Consider the following 22,275-nt stretch of genomic DNA (forward strand, 5'->3'; position numbering starts at 1 on the left):
TAGGCAGCTTTTTATGCATCTGATTGTTTTCAATTTTTATGTTGTTTTAGATTTTTAATGGTTTTAATTTTTGTTTAATATTATAAGGCACTTTGAGTTTACTGTGATAAAAAAGCACCAAATAAGTACTACTACTACCCATATCAATCAGTCAATCAGTTTATTATGATCATAGACCACTACCAATAGCCACTGGGTACAATATTGTGTAAAAGAGGCAGACAAACAAATGGATGATAATGAAATAATTGGGACTTAAACACCATCTGTTTGGCTGGATTGTGCCCTTGACTTTTTTCCTTTCATTTAGGTTCCACAGAAGTGTTCATATTTTAACCATTTTATTTTACTTGTGCAGCTTTCATAGCTGACTAGATGGTTTTTATGATGAGAAGCACGTTTATTTTATTTATTTTTGGTTCATAAAATGTATATACTGCTTCACTGTAAGAAAACCTCTAAGGGGGTTTCCAAAATATAAAATGTGTTTCTACTGCACAATCCAGCAAAAACATTTGGTTGCTAAAAATATGTCAAAGAAAACATTTGATTACGCATTTCCATGATAGCATAGGATGAGGTGATTCCAATGTGTTTTCATGGTGTATAAACCATTTCGTTGTTCCATTTCTGGCCAATGCCCCTGAAAGCTCTAATATAAAGTATCTTCTTTTTTCATTCAAGACAAAATAGGACATAAGATACAATCTAATGGTCAAAAGTGTGTGAACTTTTCATTTATTAATACCAAGTGGTGATTCATACCACTGAATCCTGAAGATAATATTTTAAAAGGTCCTGTAAATATAGACATGGGAAAGGAAGACTCACCTGTAAGCAGATAGCCTCATGAACAGCTAAGCTTTCACTGTACTGATCAGGACAAAAACAATAGTGGATGCATGCCCAAATTACGAGTCAGTGCTTGAATTAGATGAGGCCCAGAAGGGGCTTTTGATTTCCAGAGTTGACTGTTCTCACACTTTTATTATTTTTATTATTAACCTATACAGCTTCATCAGTGCAAACAACATTTTAACAAGAGTCTCACAAGACAGCTTAGAGCCCTTTTCTTTTATTTTTGATTGAGCAGTCTATAAACCTTGTTAAATAATCAAGTAAATAAATTAAGTAGTCAGGACCTTGCTCAATGATCTTGCAGTCCTAAATTGTGAATAGTGTGAATTCCAAGGTCTGGAGTTACTATAACTCTACAAAATCAAGATGTGGAATAACCAACACCCCTATAAGTCAGACTTCAATTGATAATTGAAAACAGAATCCAGTCAGCAAACAATGTCATTTTCTTCTCCAAACAGAATTCTGTACCAGTTAAACAATTCAAGCATTTATTGTCTTAAAAAAATTACCTTCATATTTTAATTTATAATTTTAATTTAATTTTGAATACATGACTACTTTAAAAACCTTTTTAAAAAGTGATTATAAATAGAGCAATATATAGGGAAACACTTATAAGACTAATTGCTGAAAAATTAGCCTGGCTAACCACAACTTCTTCCCTGCCTGAAAACTATATATTTACTCTATAATGTCTCTCTATATATAGCCACAACACATAGGTTACTCTGGTCCATTGTAATAATCAGTTCTTTTATGCAGTTTGCTTGCTTCAAAAAAATCAAAGTACTAATAAGGCAATAAACATCTTAAGATTTATGTAGTGCCCTAGATTCAAGTAAGAGCTTCTTCTCAAAGGTCTGGAAATCAAAAGAGCAGATGGCCACAAATCCTTTGAGAAATACTCATCCCAAAATATATAGGAGGATTAACTAAAGCAAATTTGTCTTCCTGCTCTTTCAACAGTCCCTTCCAGCCAAAGCTCCTTACAAATATCAATAGTAAGGGACACAACAATTCCATCAAGCCATTACTCTGATATGATAACATGGACAAAACAGTGGCAAAGTAAAAAGAAAAAGAAAAAAACAGAATTTGGCAAAGGGGTAGCAAAAATGGAATAGGAATAGAAGGCTAACTGGAAACAGAGTGTGCAGAACAGGGGAAAAAAATCTACTGAGATTTGGAAAATAATTGTAAACAAATGAGCTTTGAAAGGGGATTTAAAGGAGATAACAGGGCTTGGTTGATTGATAGAAATGGTAACACTGCTCTAGTCATGGTAAGAATATGGTGGAAGTCATGACAATAGGTGTGGGAGAAAGGAACACGGAAGGCTGATAGTATATTATTTTTATATAGTGATGTGCAAAAGGGAATAAGAAGTGAAGAGGAAAGAGGTTGACTGTCAGAGATGACTGTCAAAGAATTCTACTACTAATACCTCATACAAATATTTCTAGGAGCAATGTGAGTACAGCCATAGCAGGTTAATCACTTTCTACAAGACCTTGTGCATGTCCCAATAGGCTCCTAAACAGTCTTCCTAGCACATGCAGCTCTGGAACACCACGTAGTTTATTTCTAAATATATCTAAAATTGAGACAACAGACAATAGAGAAGCATGTTTTCCCTATTACAACCCATAATTAGGAGCACATACATTAATCTATCTTAATAGAAGAAACACTGGGATGTGGTAATTTAGCCATAGCTGTTAATATATTAAGGTTTAGTTTTTTTAAAATGCAAGACAATATGAAGATGTTTGGATATAAAACTGCCACATTATCTTCAAAAACACATATTAGACAATTTGATCCCACCCCAATAAAAGTGCTGGATTGATGCCATATGAAAACTAGACTTACTTAAACTACACACACACACACACACACACACACACACACACACAAAAACCCTGTTGTCATTTTGCTGTAGTAGATTCAGCTGCAGTCACACACAGTGAGTTTTGTCTTTGGATGGGTGTTCTGATTTGAATGAAAAGGTGCATCCAACCAGTTTGACAGGGCTCTGATAGTATCAGAATCTGGATCTAAATTTATTTCTAAAATTAAGAACACATATCTGTGCTTCAGATAATATCTGATTGCTATGCTGACCAATGCGAACTATGAAGACATTTCCTTTCCCAACACAAAAAATTCTTTGATAGCAAAATAAACATTCACAAGCATTCACAAGTTGTCTCTCAAAATGAAGCTTTTGCATTATATCATAATATTAAATTGAATGTTTTTATTTGTAGTTTATTCTTTTTAAAGGATACCTCCTGGAGAAAATTCTTTTCAAGCAAGGTAGAAGACAGCATGGTTATATTAGCTGAAAGAAATAAAATTAACACTGCTGTTTGAACCATTAAGCGGAAAGAGATATTTACAAGAACAATATCAACCTCATGAAACATTTACTAGAAAGGCTTTACTTATCTGAATTCTCTTAAATGCAGTAATTAATAATGTTCATTCATGTTCAGGCAGGCTATTTCTAGACACCCATCCTCCAGAGACCAATTGTGTAAATATGTAGTCTCAGTAACACTCAAGAAGAAATGATTCCTTACAACCTGCTCTGTAATTTCTCTCAGAAATATTACTTTTTTCACATACCCTTTGCTCCTTATTTTATTCAGAATTGTGGTTTTTCTTTAATAAAAAAAGAAGTGGTCACAAAAGTATAGTTTCTAGCTATAAAACAGTGTGTTCCCCACACTGACAAGTTCTTTATTGTCATGCCATAGTATCTTGTGAAAGCTAAAGCAGTTTTTTTTAAGTACAAGCAGTAAAAGCATTGTATAATATTCATTTAGGAAGACACCTTCTACAAAGCAATTCAAGAAGTAACTTTTAAAAATTGTTGGGACCTACTTCACTTATGTATGCATGAGGCTCGCAGAAGATCATTTTCTTTTCCTATTCCTTCCTTAAGCAATCTAATATCCTGACCCTGTCCAGTGCAGTCCTGAGAAATTGTCTTCTTTCTCAAAATGAGTCCCTGCTGGGCAATTTATATAAAGCAATAAAATCTGCAAAATATAAAGACAAAATATATTTTTGCATATAATATTAGCATTGTCAACATGAAAGACTTTATCTACTGGTCAGAAAGGAAATATTCTAAATAGTGTCATTTGTTTGTGGGAATGCACAAAATAGTTTCAACAACTAACACTTGGTGTTTCTTTGCAAAATAAGCTTTTGCTGGGTGCTGAAGCTCAATGTGTTTGTGCCCACTTGTGTCTGTGTACTCTTGCAAACAAGTCTGTACAGAGGAGAAAGGTCATTGACTAGAAGAGTGCCTGCTGGCTTTACATTGGGCGATGTTAATTTTGCACCCCAACCAAAGAGGAAAAACAGGTGAATCATTATGAGATGTGAAGGTGAAACTTTCATTGGTCCATTATTTTACTGCATTTTCCAAGATGCAGCCATGTTAGTCTGTTGCAGTAAGGACTACAAAGAGCGCCATAAATATTAACAGATGTATTAGCTTTTGTGAACTATGGTCCATTTCATCAGATTCACAAAGTGTTATCCTGAGTTGCAAGTTAATTTACCCAACCTATAACTCTGGATAACATTTCATCCCTCCAATGAAGTATACTGTGGGATACAAAAGCTTTTGCTATAATAGAGTTGTTAGTCTCTAAGGTGCCACAAGACTTCGTGTTGTTTTTTAATGTGGTTTGTCCTAATTTTTGTCACATTTGCTCCATAATTAACAATGGTCAGTGTTTTTCTTAAAATACAACACCCTGAATCCACAACACTACCGTTCTAACACAAGAGGGCTTCCTCATTCACTTCTATGAAGATGTCAGATTCAGCTTATGCCAAGTGATCTTTGCATTTAAATGTTTACTGAGAAGCTCCAGGGTAGTAAAACTCTCCATGTGCATGCCAGAGCTGATTTATCTGAAATATTTATTACATGTTCTTCATTGCGATAGGAATCACACAGCTGATTACATAAAAAGTTAAAATACAACATATATAATTAAACAGCAAGAATAAATACATGGCATGACTTTCAACAACCAGAAAAAATAAAATAATTACGTGCTGTTGTAATGATCAAAGGTTGCTGAGATACATCATATTCTATAAACCCAGTCTCAACTTTTTAGCATATTATATATTGAAACTGAACTCATTTCTCTGAGTGCCAACCAATCAGGAAAATGCCTTATACTGAGTCAGACCATTGGTCTGTGTAGCTCAGTATCCATACTTAACATGGAGAAGTTAGCAGGCCTGGGGGAACTCCAAGCTTTGCAGAAGTAGAAAAAACACAGTGTGGGGGAATAGAGGCTACGTTCAAATGCAGCTATGGAAGCTAGCATTCTGCAGCACTTACATCTCTCTGGTTTGGGGTCATAGCTGATAAATCATTACACTTATTCATGGCAAATTCAAAACCACAGAAAATACGGCACTCTCTGATCTACTTATTGAAGTTGCAGTACTGCCCGAGAAAGTTTGTTTATATTTTCCATACTTTCCCCTAACCAACCCACCACCCCCATATCACGTAGCACATAAAGGTTAATGTTCAAACACTCCTGCAATATGCGATAAAAGCAATGCAGGAATAGTATTTGAAGCATTTCAGACGACCCCCAGAAACTCTTTTTACAAGGACAATACAGCAAAAACAACTTAATACCGCAACATTACAAAGCAATAGCTTGTGTAGGATGGTTGGAGACTTTATCACAGTCACTGGGGAGTTGCACAATTGCCTTTAGTGTGCTGAATAACAAGCATATCATGTGTTGGAAAACAAGTTTTGTTGTATTGCTCCTCTTAAGAACCCGATTGTTGTCAATACTACTTCGAGGGAGGAAGCGTGGTGATTTGTCTTATCTTATGATAAATGTATTTATCTGATTCCTGATCCCAAGCTTCTTCCTTCAAATGCATCAAATATAAAGTATCTCTTGTTTAAAACAACAGCTGGGATTAGCAAACCTATCAGAAGCACCACTGATAGATCCGTGTTCTTGCGAGTAACTTGATAATCTCTCTGTTGTCAGGGACAACTCTTTTGAAACATATTTTTATTGAATTGAGACGTTTTAAATTGTATTATTCAGTGCACACTTCAGAAAAAAACTTGGAAGAATATTATCTCTCAATCATTTAAAAATGATTTTACTCTGAATCAATGTGCAGCAAAATTGTGATGAGTCCCAAGAATAAGGCCTGTGCTTACAAAAAAAACTTTCATCCATCATTTTACTTCTAAATGTCAGCGTATTTACTTGAGAAGGAGCCAAGGCTCATGATGAATATAAAGCAGAAAAGGAAAATTTCACTGGAAGCCTTGACAATTCTACAGCTGCTTAATTCACTGCAAGGTGAGTTCGGCAGTCAAATGCTATGGTCATAAACAATGTCCATAAGCATGCTTCTAGCATAGTAAAAAAAGTGTGGAAATCTGGACTGAAATTATATTAATCCTTATTTATTTATTTTATGTATCCTGCTTTTCAACACTAAAATTATTCCCAGGTTGGTTCATGTAATGTATCAAAGTACAACAATAAATATAATTCAAAACACTAGTTTGTATCCAACTAGGTCTTACTCAGAGTTAGGAATGAATATTATGTTGGACAGTTCCAATAAAACAGGAGTGGAGATCGCGGTTGTTCACCATGGTTGATGTTTTCAGTCAGCAAATGTTATATAATCCATAAAATTGCCATCCTTTTGCCTTGAAATGGAGTGGAATAATGTAATAACATAATTTATGTAATTAATTACATAATTTCACTATTGCAGACAGTGAGTTGAATAATGTTGGTTTTGGCAGAAGATGAACTGCAGCAGAATGGAGACAGTTCTGAATGCAACAAATACAATGTAGAATAAAAAATGATGCCTTTTAACATCCCTGCTCAGGGTTGTTTATACACTAATTCTAGAAGCCTCTGAGCCAAGATGGGTGAACTGGAGGGCTTGTCATAGAGGGCAGCATGGATACAGTGGACATAATGACAACCTGGTAGAGTGGTGAGAACTAATGGGACACAGTTATCTTTGGATATAAACTCTATAGAAAGGACAGAGAATGGCATACTGGAGGTGGCCAACGTCAAAAGGGCGCTGAGTCCAGCAACCTAGGCTGTTCCCAATTTTTTAAAGAGTAATAAAAATTGTATTGTTAGGATCAAGGGCAGATATTGAAAAAACAAAACTGAGAATGTCATTAGATATGTTAAAAATATGTTTAATCTTCTTCATAAGCTAATGCAAAAAGGAATAAAGAAGGCATTGACGAAACACAAGTAATATTGATCCCTTAAGCAGTTTATCTTTATATACATTCTTACAGTACAAAGGAATAAATCCAGAGAGAAAGAAACTCAATATCTTCATGCAAAACTAACTGAAACGAAAAGCAGTAATCCACCTCTGAAGCAGAGCCACAAGCAGAGAAATCTGAATAAAATACTTAAGATAAACTAGGAACACAAACATTGCACATGTAAAGTGCATTTGAATTTCACAGGTCACTTTGTTTATATAGATTTAGCTCTTACAGTTATCAGCATGAAAAAGCTGCTATATTACCACAAATTGGCAATTAACTTTAAAATGTTCTTACTACTGCTGTTTGCTTTAGTTTAAAAATGCATCTCATTTAAGTTTAGGAGGAAGAGAAGATTGATTTGCATGTTCCAGCAGTGTCAAGAGATAATAAACAATATGAGACATAAAAAATAATCCTGCTTTGTATTTCTTTCTGTCATGCTCTAAGTAATAAGTGAAGATGAAGAGGGCTTAATGCTTCTGAAGTCATACCATGTTTAAACATTTTTCTCACATATACTATCAAGTTGAATTAGGTGCTACCAGAAGGTAAACTCATTCATCTTAAAATGAGAAACATTTATTAACCCAAGATGAATACGTGGGCTTTTTTTTGTAAAATATGCTTGGATCAGGAATCTCCTTGTTTATGAAATAGAAAACAAAAGAGTGTGCCTCTATGTAAAAGAGTCATACCCCAGAATAAATCATGAAAATTTAGCAACTTTGATTTCATTTGGTTTAACTTGCCCTCACTGTTCTTCTATCTGAATTGGAGATTTATTATCAAGGACATAGTAATGTTGGCTCAGGTCAGTGTTAATTGATAGAAAGATGCATGGGGTTCACAACCATACCTTTCAATTAGATTACTGTAATATGATTTACGTGGGGTGCCTTTGAAAACTGTTAAGAATTAGACCATAGCTGCCTGGTTGTTACTTGGCACCTTGAAGGGTCCTGCTTATGTAAATAAATGTTTGCTTCCTTATGTATGAGGTTTTTTTTTTTGCATGCTGAGATCTTCAGAGTGTTCCCTGCTCGGAATATTTTATGTCTCTGTGGTTAGACCAATAGTTACAACAATGGAGTGGAGCCTTTTGACAGTGGTATTCTTTTGGAACATCCTTCCTAGCCTGGTTTGACAGCTGAACTCCCCTTGGCCTTTCAATGGCAGGTCAAGATATTCTGGATAAATAAAAGGTTTTGCTCATGCTGTTTAGCTAGACTTTATTTTAGTATATACTATCTGATTGGTTTTACAGTTACTTCTTTTTTAAATGACAAAGTTTTAATTTAATATTATAATGTAAATATGAGTCACCCTGATGGCCCAATGGCCTTTGTTGGGTAGAAAGGCTATACATAGCAGGAGTTTTATCAGATGAATGAAATACACTTTTTTTCAGATGTCCACTAAATTATGAGGGGTGAGACGAATACTTCTGAGAATTGCCTATAGGCAGATGATCAGGAAGAACTTGGTGATTATCAGCTCTAAGGTAAAGGTAAAGGACCCCTGACTAGGGTGTGGCACTCATCTCGCTTCAGGCTGAGGGAGCATTTGTCTACAGACAGCTTTCTAAGTCATATGAGCAGCATGACTAAACTGCTTCTGGCGCAATGGGACACCATGATGAGTGCCAGAGTACATGGAAACACTGTTTACCTTTCTGCCACAGTGGTATCTATTTATCTATGCTGGTATGCTTTCAAGCTGCTGGGTTGGCAGGAGCTGGGACAGAGCAACAGGAGCTCACCCCATTGCGAGGACTCAAACTGCTGACCTTATGATCTGCAAGCCCAAGAGGCTCAGTGGTTTAGACCACAGTGCCACCTGCATCCCTCTGTCAGCTCTAATGACTCATTGGGAGGATGGCTGCAGTCAGAGCAGCTGCTGAAACCTTTGATAGGCTGATCGTTGCTCATCTCCGTTCCTTTACTCCATTGAAATCACAGTGGCATTTTAAACCTGTTTCAGTTTGAAAGCTGAATTCAGTAAATTTTAAAGCAACCCTAACACAATAAATACCATCCATACATCCGCCTCTTATGTCATTGTAAATAAAAGCTTTTAATTTTGAATGCATTTCTAGGAGTTCACAACACACATTTATTTCACCATGGCAGTGAGTAATCACATCAAGTTTTAAAATTCTGTTCATACCTCATTTAATACATCCAGCATATGAAATATCCAAGCCTAAAACGTAATTACAGGAAAGTGCCATAAGGTCATTGCAAAGGTAGAATTCCTCCAACAATATCTCACTATGCCTCCTACAGGATAATTTATCACTTGGTATAAGTGATGTTTTTTGCCATATTGTCAGAACAAACAAAATTAGTTTTAATTTTAAAATAGTGCCAGTGTATTTGTGCTTGAAATATTAAGTATATGGAGTCATGTCCTTAGAGATTTGTGGCTGTGATAAATATTCTGGTCTGTGTATGTATCAGCATTTGAATATGAGTTAACAGCTGGAAGTGTTGATTTTTTTTGGGGGGGGGTACTGAGATATAATAAATTGATTCTATCCATTCAACTACATGACATAAATTGAATTTAAGCAAAATGGCATTTATGTTGTACAAACTGAACAACTCAACACACTTAAGAATGGAGGTTGTTAACCCTGTTTAATGATGTATCTCCTGACTATTTTTAATATATTTTTTGTTCATTTAAAAGTGGAGTACAAATAAAATGTAGATAAAACACAGTTAAGATCCACAAAACTATTAAATGAATATACATAAAATAATTCTCAGTAAAACACAGATAAAGCCAGTTATGCTTTAAAAACAAATATAGGTAACTAAATTATATGTCTGGTTAGGTCTGATAAAATATTTTCAGCAGGTGTCTAAAACAATACATTAAGGGTACCTGCCTAATGTCAATAAGCAGAGTTCTAAAGCAAATGTATATATACCACTTAAAACTGGGTAGGTACATCAGTCACAGAAAGCCAGCAGCAATAACAAAGCACACGTGTGTGTGTGTACGCGCACACACACAACCCACACCCATACGCATTGTACATTTAAAGCAGTATCATGACACTTTAAACAGTCATGGCCCCCTCTTCCCAAAGAATCCTGGGAACTATAGTTTGTTAAAGGGTGGTCAGAGTTGCTAGGAGACCCATATTCCCTTCAGCGAGCTACAGTCCTCCTACGAAGGGGAAGTGACTTTCACAACACTCTGAAAACAACAGCTCTTTTAAGGGGAATAGAGGTCTCTGTTATGTACTGAAGTTTTCACCCTGGGCCAGCAGGGGGATACTGTAGATAGTTATGCAAATGAAGGATCGAAAGTGACGTTCAGTGATTGGATAGTTTGTATGCAAATGAAGGATCGAAAGTGACGTTCAGTGATTGGCTAGTTACAGAAAATGGTTACTGTTGCATTCTAGTGGAGCTCTATATAAGCAGGCTGACTGAGCTCCTCAGTTCTGTTCTGTTCCAGCTTACAAATAAAGAGCTGCTTTGGAAGAATCGCTGTGTCGTCTGATATGTTCGCCCACAACATAACAATCTCCTAACACAGTTTGGACATAACACTAAGCCTGGGTTGTGGTTTGTTTCTCCCACTTGTTTGTGTATTTAATTGGGACAGGATAAAGTAGTTTTCTCTCTGACTCCATATCCAGGAGTCTTTAAGCTGTGAAGGAGTCAGAGTCCTTAAATTTATTTTTTTTAAACCCTGAACTGGAAGGAGTGTAAAATCTGTGCATGGTAGGACATCAGACTCTTGGGCTAAGGTGGTATTTAGTTTTTTGTTTTTGGGGGTTGTTGCTGTTGGTTTTTTGCATCTTTATTTTAGATCTTGAGATTTATGTGGAAATCGTTCTGTTTGGCTGTGTATTATGTTTTATTTATTGTTTATGACTACTGTTGTTATGTTGTAGCTATGTTCCCCCGCCCCATGTTGTACTGCAGAAAGGTGGTATAGAAATAAAATTATATATGTATGTATGTATGTATGTATGTATGTATGTATGTATCTCCCTTTACCTCAGCTCCAGCTAAGCAGCCACCTGAAGCTAAGCCTGAAGGTTTGCACCTCAGTGATCTGCTTTCAGGTTGCCAGGATTTCAGGACAACATGTATGTTCTGCCCTTGATCTTGTCGGTTCCCCTCCAGCAGGTGTGCAGAAATCACCCCATTCTCTCTGGTTGGCACCATTTCACTATTATAATGAAGCATGTGGAAATTAGTATTTCAAAATTCTTCAGCAAGACGTCAGATCGCAAGGTAATGGCGTTGTCTTCCTCTGACCGAATGGTGTATAATAATTGTTTTCTTTTCCCTGCCTTTCAGAGAGTGTTCAAACCCGGATTATGCAGATTGTACTGAAAAGCAATACACTTCTAGTTTTAAGAATTAGATTAATGGGGAGTGAGGAGGACAGGAGGGATTAAAAACCCCCCCAGAATCTGACTAAGCAAGCACCAGTTAATTGATTCCTTTCATAGTGTACTGTGCCATAGATATAATTACTTGCCCATATAAAGGTAAAGGACCCCTGACAGTTAAGTCCAGTTGCAAACGACTCTGGGGTTGCGGCATTCAACTCGCTTTACTGGCTAAGGCAGCCGACCTTTGTCCGCAGGCAGTTTTTCCGGGTCACGTGGCCAGTATGACTACCTTCCCGCCGGAGCGGTACCTATTTATCTACTTGCACTTTGACGTGCTTTTGAACTGCTAGGTGGGCAGGAGCAGGGACCGAGCAATGGGAGCTCACCCCGTTGCGGGGATTCGAACCGCCAACCTTCCAATTGGCAAGCCCAGAGGCTCAGTGGTTTACACCACAGTGCTACCCGCATCCCCGCTCACCCATATACTTGCAATTAACTCAGAGCAACATATGCAGAAATAATATTCATACAGCTGCAGATAGTGAAGTTAGCAAGTCCTCTGTTTTTAAGAGCTAAACAACTCCACTTTCCTTCACATATTCTACCCCGTCCCCGTCCCCCTTACGGGTCCACATGCCGAGCTTTGGCTTTCTTTTTCCTTAGAATTAATATTTAAAGCACAAGCTACTATGCCACGGTTAGCCATGGAGAGTCCTGGGAACTATGCTAGCAACTATACCTGTCACGCAGGCATGGTCAAACCTGACCCTCCAGCTGTTTGGGGACTACAATTCCCATCATCCCTGACCACTGGTCCTGTTAGCTAGGGATGATGGGAGTTGTAGTCCCAAAACAGCTGGAGGGCCAAGTTAGCAGCACTCTTTAACAAACTAGAGTTCCCAGGATTCTCCATGTATGTAAAAAAAGAAAAAAAAAGAAAAGGCATAATCACGCTTTTCAAATGTATGGTGTGAATGCGACCTTCAGGTTTTTATCTTGCTATTTAAACTTCTCCTTTCTCCCCGCTGTTAATCACTTCCTGCTCCAGCTCCTGGCGTGGACCTCTCGCTCGAGCTTCCTCAGAGCCCAAAATCCAGGCGGCCTTTTCAGCTCAGTTCACCTTCCCGCTGGCCTCTCCCATTGCCGTAAGAATGGCGGGAACTCGCGGGAACTCAGTTCCGGCACCTCAGGTGGGTGCCATTGCCCTTCTAACGAGGGAGGTGTTTGTGGTGAGTCCCGGCAACTCTTTATGGGGGGGGGGGGAGCACTGAAAAGCTATACATTTATTTCTTTTAACTGATAACGGCTAAGGAATGTGTGCTCTTCTGGGGCTTGAAATTTGGATGTGATGGTTCTTTCACTCCACTTTACTCAGCACTCAAAAAAACCTAGTCAGGTTTTGGGTTGAAAAGATGTGGGCGCGCCTGTAGTTCTCCTCAGAAGCACTGAGAGAGAGAGAGAGAGAGAGAGAGAGAAACTATTTTTACCCCATTCCCCGCCCCGCAGGAGGGATATTTTATGGCTGTGTGCTAATATCTTGACCCAGGTCACGTCCCCGCAATTCAGAGGCTCCCTTTTCCTGCTCGTGCTGCCGCGAGTAGCAGTGGCGTCGAGCGCGCGGGCGCGCGGATTTGCAGTTTAAAATGGTTCCTTTTGTGAGGCTTGTCGGTCAGCGGCCTCTTGCGGCGTCGCGTCAGATCTGTGGTGAAGAGAAACGCTCTCTCTGAGGAGGCGCCGACACAGGAGTCGAAACTTCTCTCTGCCCAGCCTTCGAGTGGTGGTGGGGATTCGAAGTGCGGCAGTTAGACCCCGCCATTTAGAGTATTTCCCAATAATAAATTATCTGATAATTATAAACCGTGTTCGCTTATCCTTCCAGCACTCTCATTTTTGGTTTCCCTCAGCCACTCAGGAATTTTAATCCGCTCAATTCTTTGTTTCCATTACGTTCATTTACCTCAACATTCATCCCCTTTATTGAAATTCTGTCTTATATCTATATCTATATGCACACGCAAACCCCCCCCAACCCAGCCATTTCTTTAAAAAACAACAACAAAAACAACAACAAAACAACCCCTGGGGCTCAACTAGCAATTTTACCTTTGGACAAAATGTTCTAAATTCTGTGAGCTTTCCTGGAAGTAATATTTTATACAAGTCTGGAAAGAAAAGTCACTATATTTATAATCCACAAAAAATGTTTTACATTTTCCCAATGATTTAAGGGGGAAATGACTTTACATTTGATTCCATAGAGCATACCTGATTAGTCCTAAAGTGTTCAGTGAGAAATGTAATAAAATGTCAACAATGAACTTCCAAAGATAACAATATTATTACTGCAATATGATGGCACCCTCTTGTGGTTAAGGATTTTTATAAAAATGGCTGTAGCTAGTTTGAACACAAACTTCTCAGTGTTTGTTTCCCTTTACAAACAGTAAGGAAGAATTTTTGTCTTCGGCAGGTGACCTTCTTTTTATTTTCATAGCATATGCTTTCTAGGGAAACCATACAATGCCTTTTAGATAAGTAGCTACAGTCACAGACTTGGAGATGTCATAAAACCTCTGATTTCTCCTTGGGATTACTCACATTCCCTAGTTCAGAAGGATTACATCCACACACAATGAAGATCTGATTCTTCTTTAGTCAGAGGAGCTTTTTAAAATGATGCCTCCACCAGTACCTAACATACTTGTGGCTTGCCAGATGCAAAATTCCTTATTCCAGTGAGGTCTAAATCTCTAGCTGGTGCCAACTATACTTGTTCATTACAAAATAGTTACAGCTGTATGCTTGTATTGTGTGAACATATACTTAGACTAAATTATCTTGCCACTGGCTTTTTTTTTTAGTCGTGTCAGAAGAGTCTGCTCTCTGTTTGGGGAAGGAGCTGGTTTTCTCATCACAGCTATTTTCCAATTTAGATTATACAGTTTTTAAGCCCTTTGAACAAGTGATCCTTGTAAGGATGTTTTAACACATGAAAGTAAAATTTAAGCATATAAAGCCATTTCTCATATAATTAACCCTAAGAAAGTTACTGATTCTCATTCTGATTTCTTGGTCTTTTTTAGATGTCAAAGAATGATGATGATCAACAGTTTACTATTGACAATGCAATTAAAAATATGGATAAAATGTCATCTGAACTGAATAAACTTATGGGTAATTATTAATGCTACTATTGTCAGAATAAAGATAATGATTTATTTTCCTATTATTTGATGATTACTGCCTGAAGAGTTCTAGGAAATGATGTATTGTATATGAATCAATATATACAAACTTACCTAACTGCATAAGAAAATAAAGTATTATTCCACTTCCTCTTAATGCATGATGGTTATAACCTGTGCATCTCCTGTTGAAGTCACAATTATTCAGGAACACATTATTTCTGTTAATGTTAAATGTCATTGCTATGTGTCTGCAAATTTTATTTACTACTTTCAAAAGGGGGGAAATCTACAGCTTTCCCCTGCTCCTATTTAGTGAATGCAGGAGGGGATGAGTATGCCTCAAACTATAATTCATGGGTGGGAAACCTTTGGCCTGTGGACCAAATTTGGCATTCTAGGCCTCCCCATTTGGCCCACCAGGCTCTTTTCACCAAGCCATGAACAACTGCCCTATACATGACACCAGATATCAGGTAATGGCAAGACTTGGTTGAAAGGCGCTTTGTGGGCCCTACCAATTGGCAATGCCTGCAAAGTCTGCACAGTGCTTCCCAAGGGATCAAAAACCAGCTAATTGTTGGACACTGGAAGTACTGAGCAAAGATTGCAAGCCCTGTGCTCAGCAGTTCCCAAGCATGGGGCTTGCAAAGCCCTCTTGGAATATTTTCCAAGTGCCTGAAAACCAGCTAACTGTTGGGAAGCTCTGTGCAAAGCCCAAACCTTGACAGTTGTCAATCACCAGGCATCATTATGACAACAGATGATTGACCAGTAGATGGTCCCAAACTCCAGTGAAACCCTGCTGAGATGGAGAGAGAAAAAGATGTGGCCAATGGGCCAAAAATGTTCCCTACTTTAGCTGTAATGGCTGTCCTTGTGGGACAACTGTTGCAGCTATCCTTCTGACAATTGATAGGTTTCATGCTCTCAGAAGCGTTACATTTGCCTGCAAATGTCTTCCAATTCTCCCCCAAATGAAAATGTTGTAGCCATTTTTAAATTTCCCAATAGTGAATACAATGGTACCTCGGATTAAGTACTTAATTTGTTCCGGAGGTCTGTTCTTAACCTGAAACTGTTCTTAACCTGAAGCACCACTTTAGCTAATGGGGCCTCCTGCTGCCACCGTGCCACCAGAGCACAATTTTTGTTCTCATCCTGAAGCAAAGTTCTTAACCCGAGGTACTATTTCTGGGTTAGCGGAGTCTGTAACCTGAAGTGTATGTAACCTGAAGCGTATGTAACCCGAGGTACCACTGTAGAGGGTTTGAAGCGGGGGAAGGAAGTAGATTTACCAATAGTTAAAGGGGTGTGTGTGTTGAAATTAGGTGCTCCCTTTCACATGGTTATAAATTTAACAGACTAAATGAATAAATACAGAAATATTGTTGTTCTACAGTAAAAACCCAACTGCTGCTTTGTGATCTTATTCTGAACTTCAGCCATCCAGCTCCAACAGATGTTTCAACAGAAGCTGATGAAAAGAAACGTGAGGAGTCCACAAATCTGTGAGTTCTATTTATTGTCCCTCTTCATTAACACTTTGTCAGTAGTTGGTGTTACATTTAAAAGGGCAAGCTGAAAGATAAATTTTATCTTTCCTAACTTTTTATGCCCCTGGACAATATTGTTCCTTTGAGACACTTTACAAAGTCTGTCAAGTGTAGAGTTTTTGAATTGCATGCTATGTTTGATTACTAATTAAATTACTGTTTTTGTGTAGTTGGTGGTGGTGTGTTAAGTTAGCTGGTGCTATTCTTTTATTTACTGCACATAGTAGGTGTGTAGAGCAAGCTAAGGAATAAATGGATACAAAAATATATCACCCAAATCCTCAATTTAAAAAAAAAAAAAGGAGCAGTGAGCTTTTACTAGAATAGCTTCTTCTCATCCCTTGCATCTCCACTGTGCTCTACTTTTACTGGACACAAAACTGTGCATATTTAATGTTCTTAAATAACAGAAAGAAAATATGTGTATAATATTTTACCTTATCAGAACATAAGGATGGATTTCTTAATAAAGTGCTGCAGAATTAAGGCCAATAATCCAGTCCAATTTAACGATTCAGTAAGATTTACAAAGTACTGTGATTGGTTTTGATTTTTGAACTCAAACTGACTTTTAGACTTTTAGACTGGGCTTCACCCTGCCATGTGATGGTAACATAATTGCAAATTTGTCCTTGATAAGTCAGATGGACAGTGGCTTAAAGTTAGTGCTAAGCCATTTTTTATGTTTGTGAAGTCTAGGCAGGAATTTGAAATAATAGGAATTATTGGTACTGGATAGAATCTATGAGTATATGATTGAATTTCCTATATACATAAAAATGTATAGCTGTCATGCTGCAGTTTATGTAGCTGCCAACAGGTGGCCATGCCAGTTCCAGATGAGCAAGCAGGAACTGCAAACCACTGTGTGCAATGCCTGCCCCCTCCATTAAATGTGGCTGCAACGAGATTTACAGAGGGGAAGGCACTTCAGAAGCCACTCTTTGAAGCACCTTCTCTTCCTTTAAAAAGTGGTGGGGCTTGGGGTGAGCTGTGGTGTTAGGCAAGGTGAGGTATAAAGGGAGGAGGGGTTGGCCAGGTGCGGCTGAATAGTTGGCAAAGAGGTTGGCGTGTAGGTGGAGTTGATGAGTGGAAAGAACAGGAGCAGCTGCTCCTAGTAATTATATGAGGACTAAAGCAATACTTAAAGGGTTGTCATTTGTATTATGGGAGTCCATCTTGTACAGTGGCTAACTTGAAAAGATACATACAGAGAATGGAAGTTTATTTGTGTGAGAGAAATGGGTAGTAATAAAGGTTAGCAGTGGAAAAAGGAATATAAAAACAGATAGATACTTTATTGATTCTAGCTGCATCTGAAAATGCAGCATCTTAAACTAATTACTGTTATCATATGTGAAATATAGTACACAGATATAGTTCCCACAAACATTAGACATTAGCATGGATACTGTGTTTGAGAGCATCAAACAACTTGAATACACCAAGCTATTCTCAGGTGAATATGTCTATTGTATTTTATACAACACTACTCCACAAAAAGCATTCACATGTAAAGAAATATGTACACAAATTGTAAGACCACACAGTTATTTTCAGTCTGTGTAATGTTGCATTTCAGACAGTGGCTATCACACACATGAAACTGTCTCATGAAGCGTATGCTTAGTGAGAAGTAATACACTGATGTTTTCAGTTTGAGAACTTAAGGCAAGAAATGAACTTGCATTTTAACATGAAAATAGGAGAAGTTCACCAAATATAAATCAGTTACTCTTCTGGCTTTCTCTTTCAAAGATAAATAGGTGATCCTCCAGGAAATTTTCTGTTATCTTTTAAAGAGATCCAGCCGTGTATGTCAGCAAGCACTGCTTTCTTGAACACCGATCCTTTCCGTCTATCAGTCGAAGAGGCATTCTTCTGAAGTAATCAATTATATCAGCCACCGAAGCAAAATCCTGTGTGGTTTACAGAATGTCAATCAGTCAATGATTCTGACTATAGAGAAAGTTAAAGCAACGTAATTTTGGCTCTTTGTTTTATACAAATTGTTCTTTAGGGACAGTAAATAAACTATCTTTGGTTCTAGTTTTTGCTGTTAGCCTAGATTTGATTCTGCTCAGTTACTGCACTCTCATTTGATAAACCTTGAAGGAGAAGTAGTAAGAAGAGTTGTCATTATGTAGAAGAAAGTATTATATTTAATAAGTAATAAATATTAAAATAAATAAATAAATAAATAAAGTAACATTACATCATACCTCATTCCCTTTTGAGCTAGTTCCTAATATATACACTTTATCTTCCAGTTGGAAACGTATTGGAATATTGTATACTTTAGCACTGTAAAGCACCATCAAGACATAGGGTTGATCAGCGGCCTTCGTTGAGCTGTCTCTTACTAAGAAAGTGCCATCCTAGAAAAGTAACACAATAAAATATTTTTAAGACAAATGTCATCACAACTGTGAACAGAATTGATTGCATTTCGAAGCAAATGTGTTCAGGATTGGAGTGTGTGTTCAATTTCAATATTTTTCTCATATTACTATATTGATGTTATAATTTAACTCTTCACCTGGTTTATGGTCCTAAGAGCAGCTTCTGCATCTGTCCGGGTTATATCAGCAGCATACCATTCCTGATTTAGCGGGAGCTGGTTATACTTGAGCCACATGAAAAGAGAGACAAAGAGCTGTTTATTAGTGAGAATATGGTATTACCAGTGTAGGGCAAAGGAGTACAGAGCTTTGAAAGGCAGGTATAGTATTTATTACCTGAATATGTTACTCGTAAGGTACCCAATCATTCTTTTCTCCTCTTTATGTTTATAACTGAAGCCATTGTTTCTTTGGGGGGGGGGGTTGCTTATGGAAGTTTGATGTGAAATTGCTGCAGCTCTTGCCCACCAGTCCAGCCCCTGTGTTAATATGACATCAATAGCAATAGCAAAATGCCAGCCAGCCCATTTTTAATTATTATTTTCTGACATTTAGTTTAGCTTTCTCCTTATCATGAAAAGCAGATAAGTAAAAATAACCTGTTGTATATCTGTAGTATATATGAGTGGAAACTCCTACGTGTGTTGTTGTTAATGGGCATTTTGTCATGAATGTAGTGATGGATTTGGTGGGAAGTCTCTATAACCACACTTATTATCCACACTTCCTCTTGTCCTGCTGTTTTCTCCTGGGAAAAACTGCTTTTTAGCACTTAACTGTGTTGTTGTTTAGTCGTTTAGTCGTGTCCGACTCTTCGTGACCCCATGGACCAGAGAACGCCAGGCACTCCTGTCCTCCACTGCCTCCCGCAGTTTGGTCAGACTCATGCTGGTGACCTCAAAAACACTATCCAACCATCTCGTCCTCTGTTGCCCCCTTCTCCTTGTGCCCTCCATCTTTCCCAACATCAGAGTCTTCTCCAGGGAGTCTTCTCTTCTCATGAGGTGGCCAAAGTACTGGAGCCTCAGCTTCACAATCTGTCCTTCCAGTGAGCACTCAGGGCTGATTTCCTTTAGAATGGAGAGGTTTGATCTTCTTGCGGTCCATGGGACTCTCAAGAGTCTCCTCCAGCATCATAATTCAAAAGCATCAATTCTTCGGCGATCAGCCTTCTTTATGGTCCAGCTCTCACTTCCATACATCACTACTGGGAAAACCATAGCTTTAACTATACGAACCTTTGTTGGCAAGGTGATGGCTCTACTTCTCAAGATGCTGTCTAGGCCTGTCATTGCCATGGCAATTTTCTCTGGATTGATACTTGCTCTAAAATGATAGTTTTTCATGGGAAAGGAGCGGGCCAAGTGGGAAACCACTCAGACCCATGATTTTTAGGCACAGGACAAGCAGAAGTGTGGATGAGTCCTTATGCTTGCATTTGCTCCTCACCAGAGCACAACCTAGCCATTTTATTTCTAATGGCTCCAAATACCAAAAGAAACACATCTATGTGCACTGATTGCTGCATGTTGATTGCAACAGCGCACCCAGTTTAGAGAATCTATTTTCACAAGATGTTTATACAGTATAGGACTTTAATTTCAGTACCTACAAGGGATAAATAAATAAATCCTTGCAGAATTGTTGTACAAGCTGTTACTCCTTGCTACATATGGACTGTTTTTCTTCAGCTTGTCTTACCCAGCTTTCCTATGCTTTGCTCATATGTATTCTGTTATTGGTCCTTATTGGCATAAGTTTAAAAAATAAAATCATAAAATCATACAAAGCCATCCAAATACATTAGTAATCCAAACACATACAATATATAAAAGACTAGATAGTCACCGTTGAGCAAATCAGGCAACTTTTGATTTAGCTTTAAAAATCTCAGCTAAATACCCTGAAACAATCTTGGTAGTTTTGGGAGTATCATCCCTCAACAAATATTGGATATAGACTCTTTGTAAATCTATATTTTAAGCTATAAGGGAGTTACCACACCTATCAGCCAATCACCCATTCCCACCACCCTTCTGAGTAATACCCCTCGCCACCCTCTCACTATAAGGGTCTGGTGACTTCTGTTTCAGTGTATCTGAAGAATTGTGCATGCACATGAAACTCATACCAATAACAAACTTAGTTGGTCTCTAAGGTGCTACTGGAAGGATTTTTTTTATTTTGTTTCGATTACGGAAGACCAACACAGCTACCTATCTGTCTCAATAAAGAAGTTAGGAAACTTTCCGGGTCTGTATTAATGTAAATTTTTAACCAGAATTTGAAAGTCATAATCCAGCCCCTAGATTCTAAGAGATGCCGGCCTAACTCTGCACACATAGCTAAATACAGTGGTACCTCTGGTTATGAACGCTCCTGGTTATGCACGCTGCGGGCTACGAGCTCCACTAACCCAGAAGTAGGCGCTCATGGTTGCGAATTTTGCCCCAGGATGCAGGCGGAAATTGCACGCAGGAGCTGCCATTAGCGAAAGCGTGCTTCAGGTTAAGAACGGTTTCCGGTTATGAATGGACCTCTGGAACGGATTCAGTTCATAACCAGAGGTACCACTGTAGGAGACGCATTTTGGAGCTCCTAGAATTTGTTGGAAGGATGCTTGTACATCCTTGACTTTGTTGTTAAAGTCAGTTATCCATAAGGGATTCCCATAAAGGAGTTGAAAAACACTTTTGCACTATAGACCCTAACTGCTGTAGGCACATTCTGGTTACCATCAAAAAAATTAGAATCCTTTAATTCATGCTGCAGTGCATTTAGCTAAGTTGGTTGTCCTGTTACAATGGGTCACCCATTTTAGATTGTAATAAAAGGTGATCCCTAAGTCTTTAAAGCTTTTAACTTGTTCGATTTAACTTGTTCCATTTCTTGATCACCAATACGCTATTTATATGGGAGCCATTTTGAAAATACTAAGATCTTGGATTTTGAATAATTAATCGCTAGGTGATTTCCTTGGCAGTAATGAAAGAATGCTTTTAGATACCTTTGGAGCGCAATTCTGGTGCAGGAGAGGAGAGTGTCATCCGCATATAAAAGTATGGGAACTGCCTTAGGTCCTAACCTAGGAGGGTGGCCATTCACAATGAGTAGATGTTGTTTCATATCATTCAAAAATAGATTAAATAGATGTGGGGCAAGAATACAGCCTCATATGTATGCCTTGGAAGGAATTGGGTCTGGCATTCTATCACATAAATTGTTCGCTTGGAATTCACAATATATTAAACATTTTGATGCTATTATTGTACCTTGTGGTACTGATCCATTGCTTCATTTTCAGCATTGAGAGAATGTGTGAATGGTCTGTTAGGAATTGGCAATGGTGGTCTTCCATCAGCAGGGCCTTTTGAAGCAGTTCTGCCAATATTACCTTCAGAAAAAATGAACATATTTAAAAATTAAATCCAGATGACTTAATGGACATTCGAACATGATTCTAACGAACCACACAAGCTTGACAGGGTCTTGACAAAGTAAAAATGAAATGGACTTCTGATGAGAATATGTTTCATTACAACTTAAATGCTTTAAGCAGTAACTGGCA

The 22,275-nt window shown here is 38.0% G+C and overlaps 2 protein-coding genes and 1 long non-coding RNA gene across 14 annotated transcripts in view; 1 reads left to right on the forward strand and 2 right to left on the reverse strand.

Annotated features, from left to right (window-relative positions):
* Positions 1-3,101: 3,101 nt before the first annotated feature.
* On the reverse strand, positions 3,102-14,232 carry LOC309336462. Of its 6 annotated transcripts, none has more exons than XR_014154025.1 (3): positions 14,163-14,232; positions 3,751-3,908; positions 3,102-3,205 (listed from the first exon to the last, which is right to left on the reverse strand). It is a non-coding gene; the product is annotated as an uncharacterized lncRNA (long non-coding RNA). The 6 variants fall into 6 exon arrangements; XR_014154026.1 differs by lacking the exon at positions 14,163-14,232 and adding an exon at positions 13,052-13,137; XR_014154027.1 differs by lacking the exon at positions 14,163-14,232 and adding an exon at positions 12,546-12,650.
* The window catches only part of KCNIP1 (potassium voltage-gated channel interacting protein 1), a 573,342-nt gene continuing 562,432 nt past the window's right edge, over positions 11,366-22,275 (forward strand). The window contains exons 1-4 of one of the 7 annotated variants that reach the window (XM_081852162.1): positions 11,366-11,460; positions 12,613-12,754; positions 14,648-14,738; positions 16,195-16,260. In XM_081852162.1, the coding sequence (XP_081708288.1) occupies positions 11,411-11,460; positions 12,613-12,754; positions 14,648-14,738; positions 16,195-16,260 (349 nt within the window). In that variant the 5' untranslated portion in view covers positions 11,366-11,410. Of the gene's footprint in view, positions 11,461-12,612; positions 12,798-13,224; positions 13,386-14,647; positions 14,739-16,151; positions 16,261-22,275 lie in introns of those variants that run through there. The other 6 variants (XM_081852171.1, XM_081852172.1, XM_081852173.1 and 3 more) reach the window with 6 other exon arrangements.
* Positions 17,583-22,275, reverse strand: part of LCP2 (lymphocyte cytosolic protein 2) — a 38,655-nt gene continuing 33,962 nt past the window's right edge. The window contains 4 exon segments of the mRNA XM_081851917.1: positions 17,583-18,224; positions 18,528-18,683; positions 18,845-18,931; positions 21,980-22,101. Coding sequence (XP_081708043.1) covers positions 18,102-18,224; positions 18,528-18,683; positions 18,845-18,931; positions 21,980-22,101 — 488 coding nt within the window. The 3' untranslated portion in view covers positions 17,583-18,101.

This window comes from Podarcis erhardii (genome assembly GCF_964252035.2).
Source record: "Podarcis erhardii genome assembly, chromosome: 2".
Taxonomy (NCBI): Eukaryota; Metazoa; Chordata; class Lepidosauria; order Squamata; family Lacertidae; genus Podarcis; species Podarcis erhardii.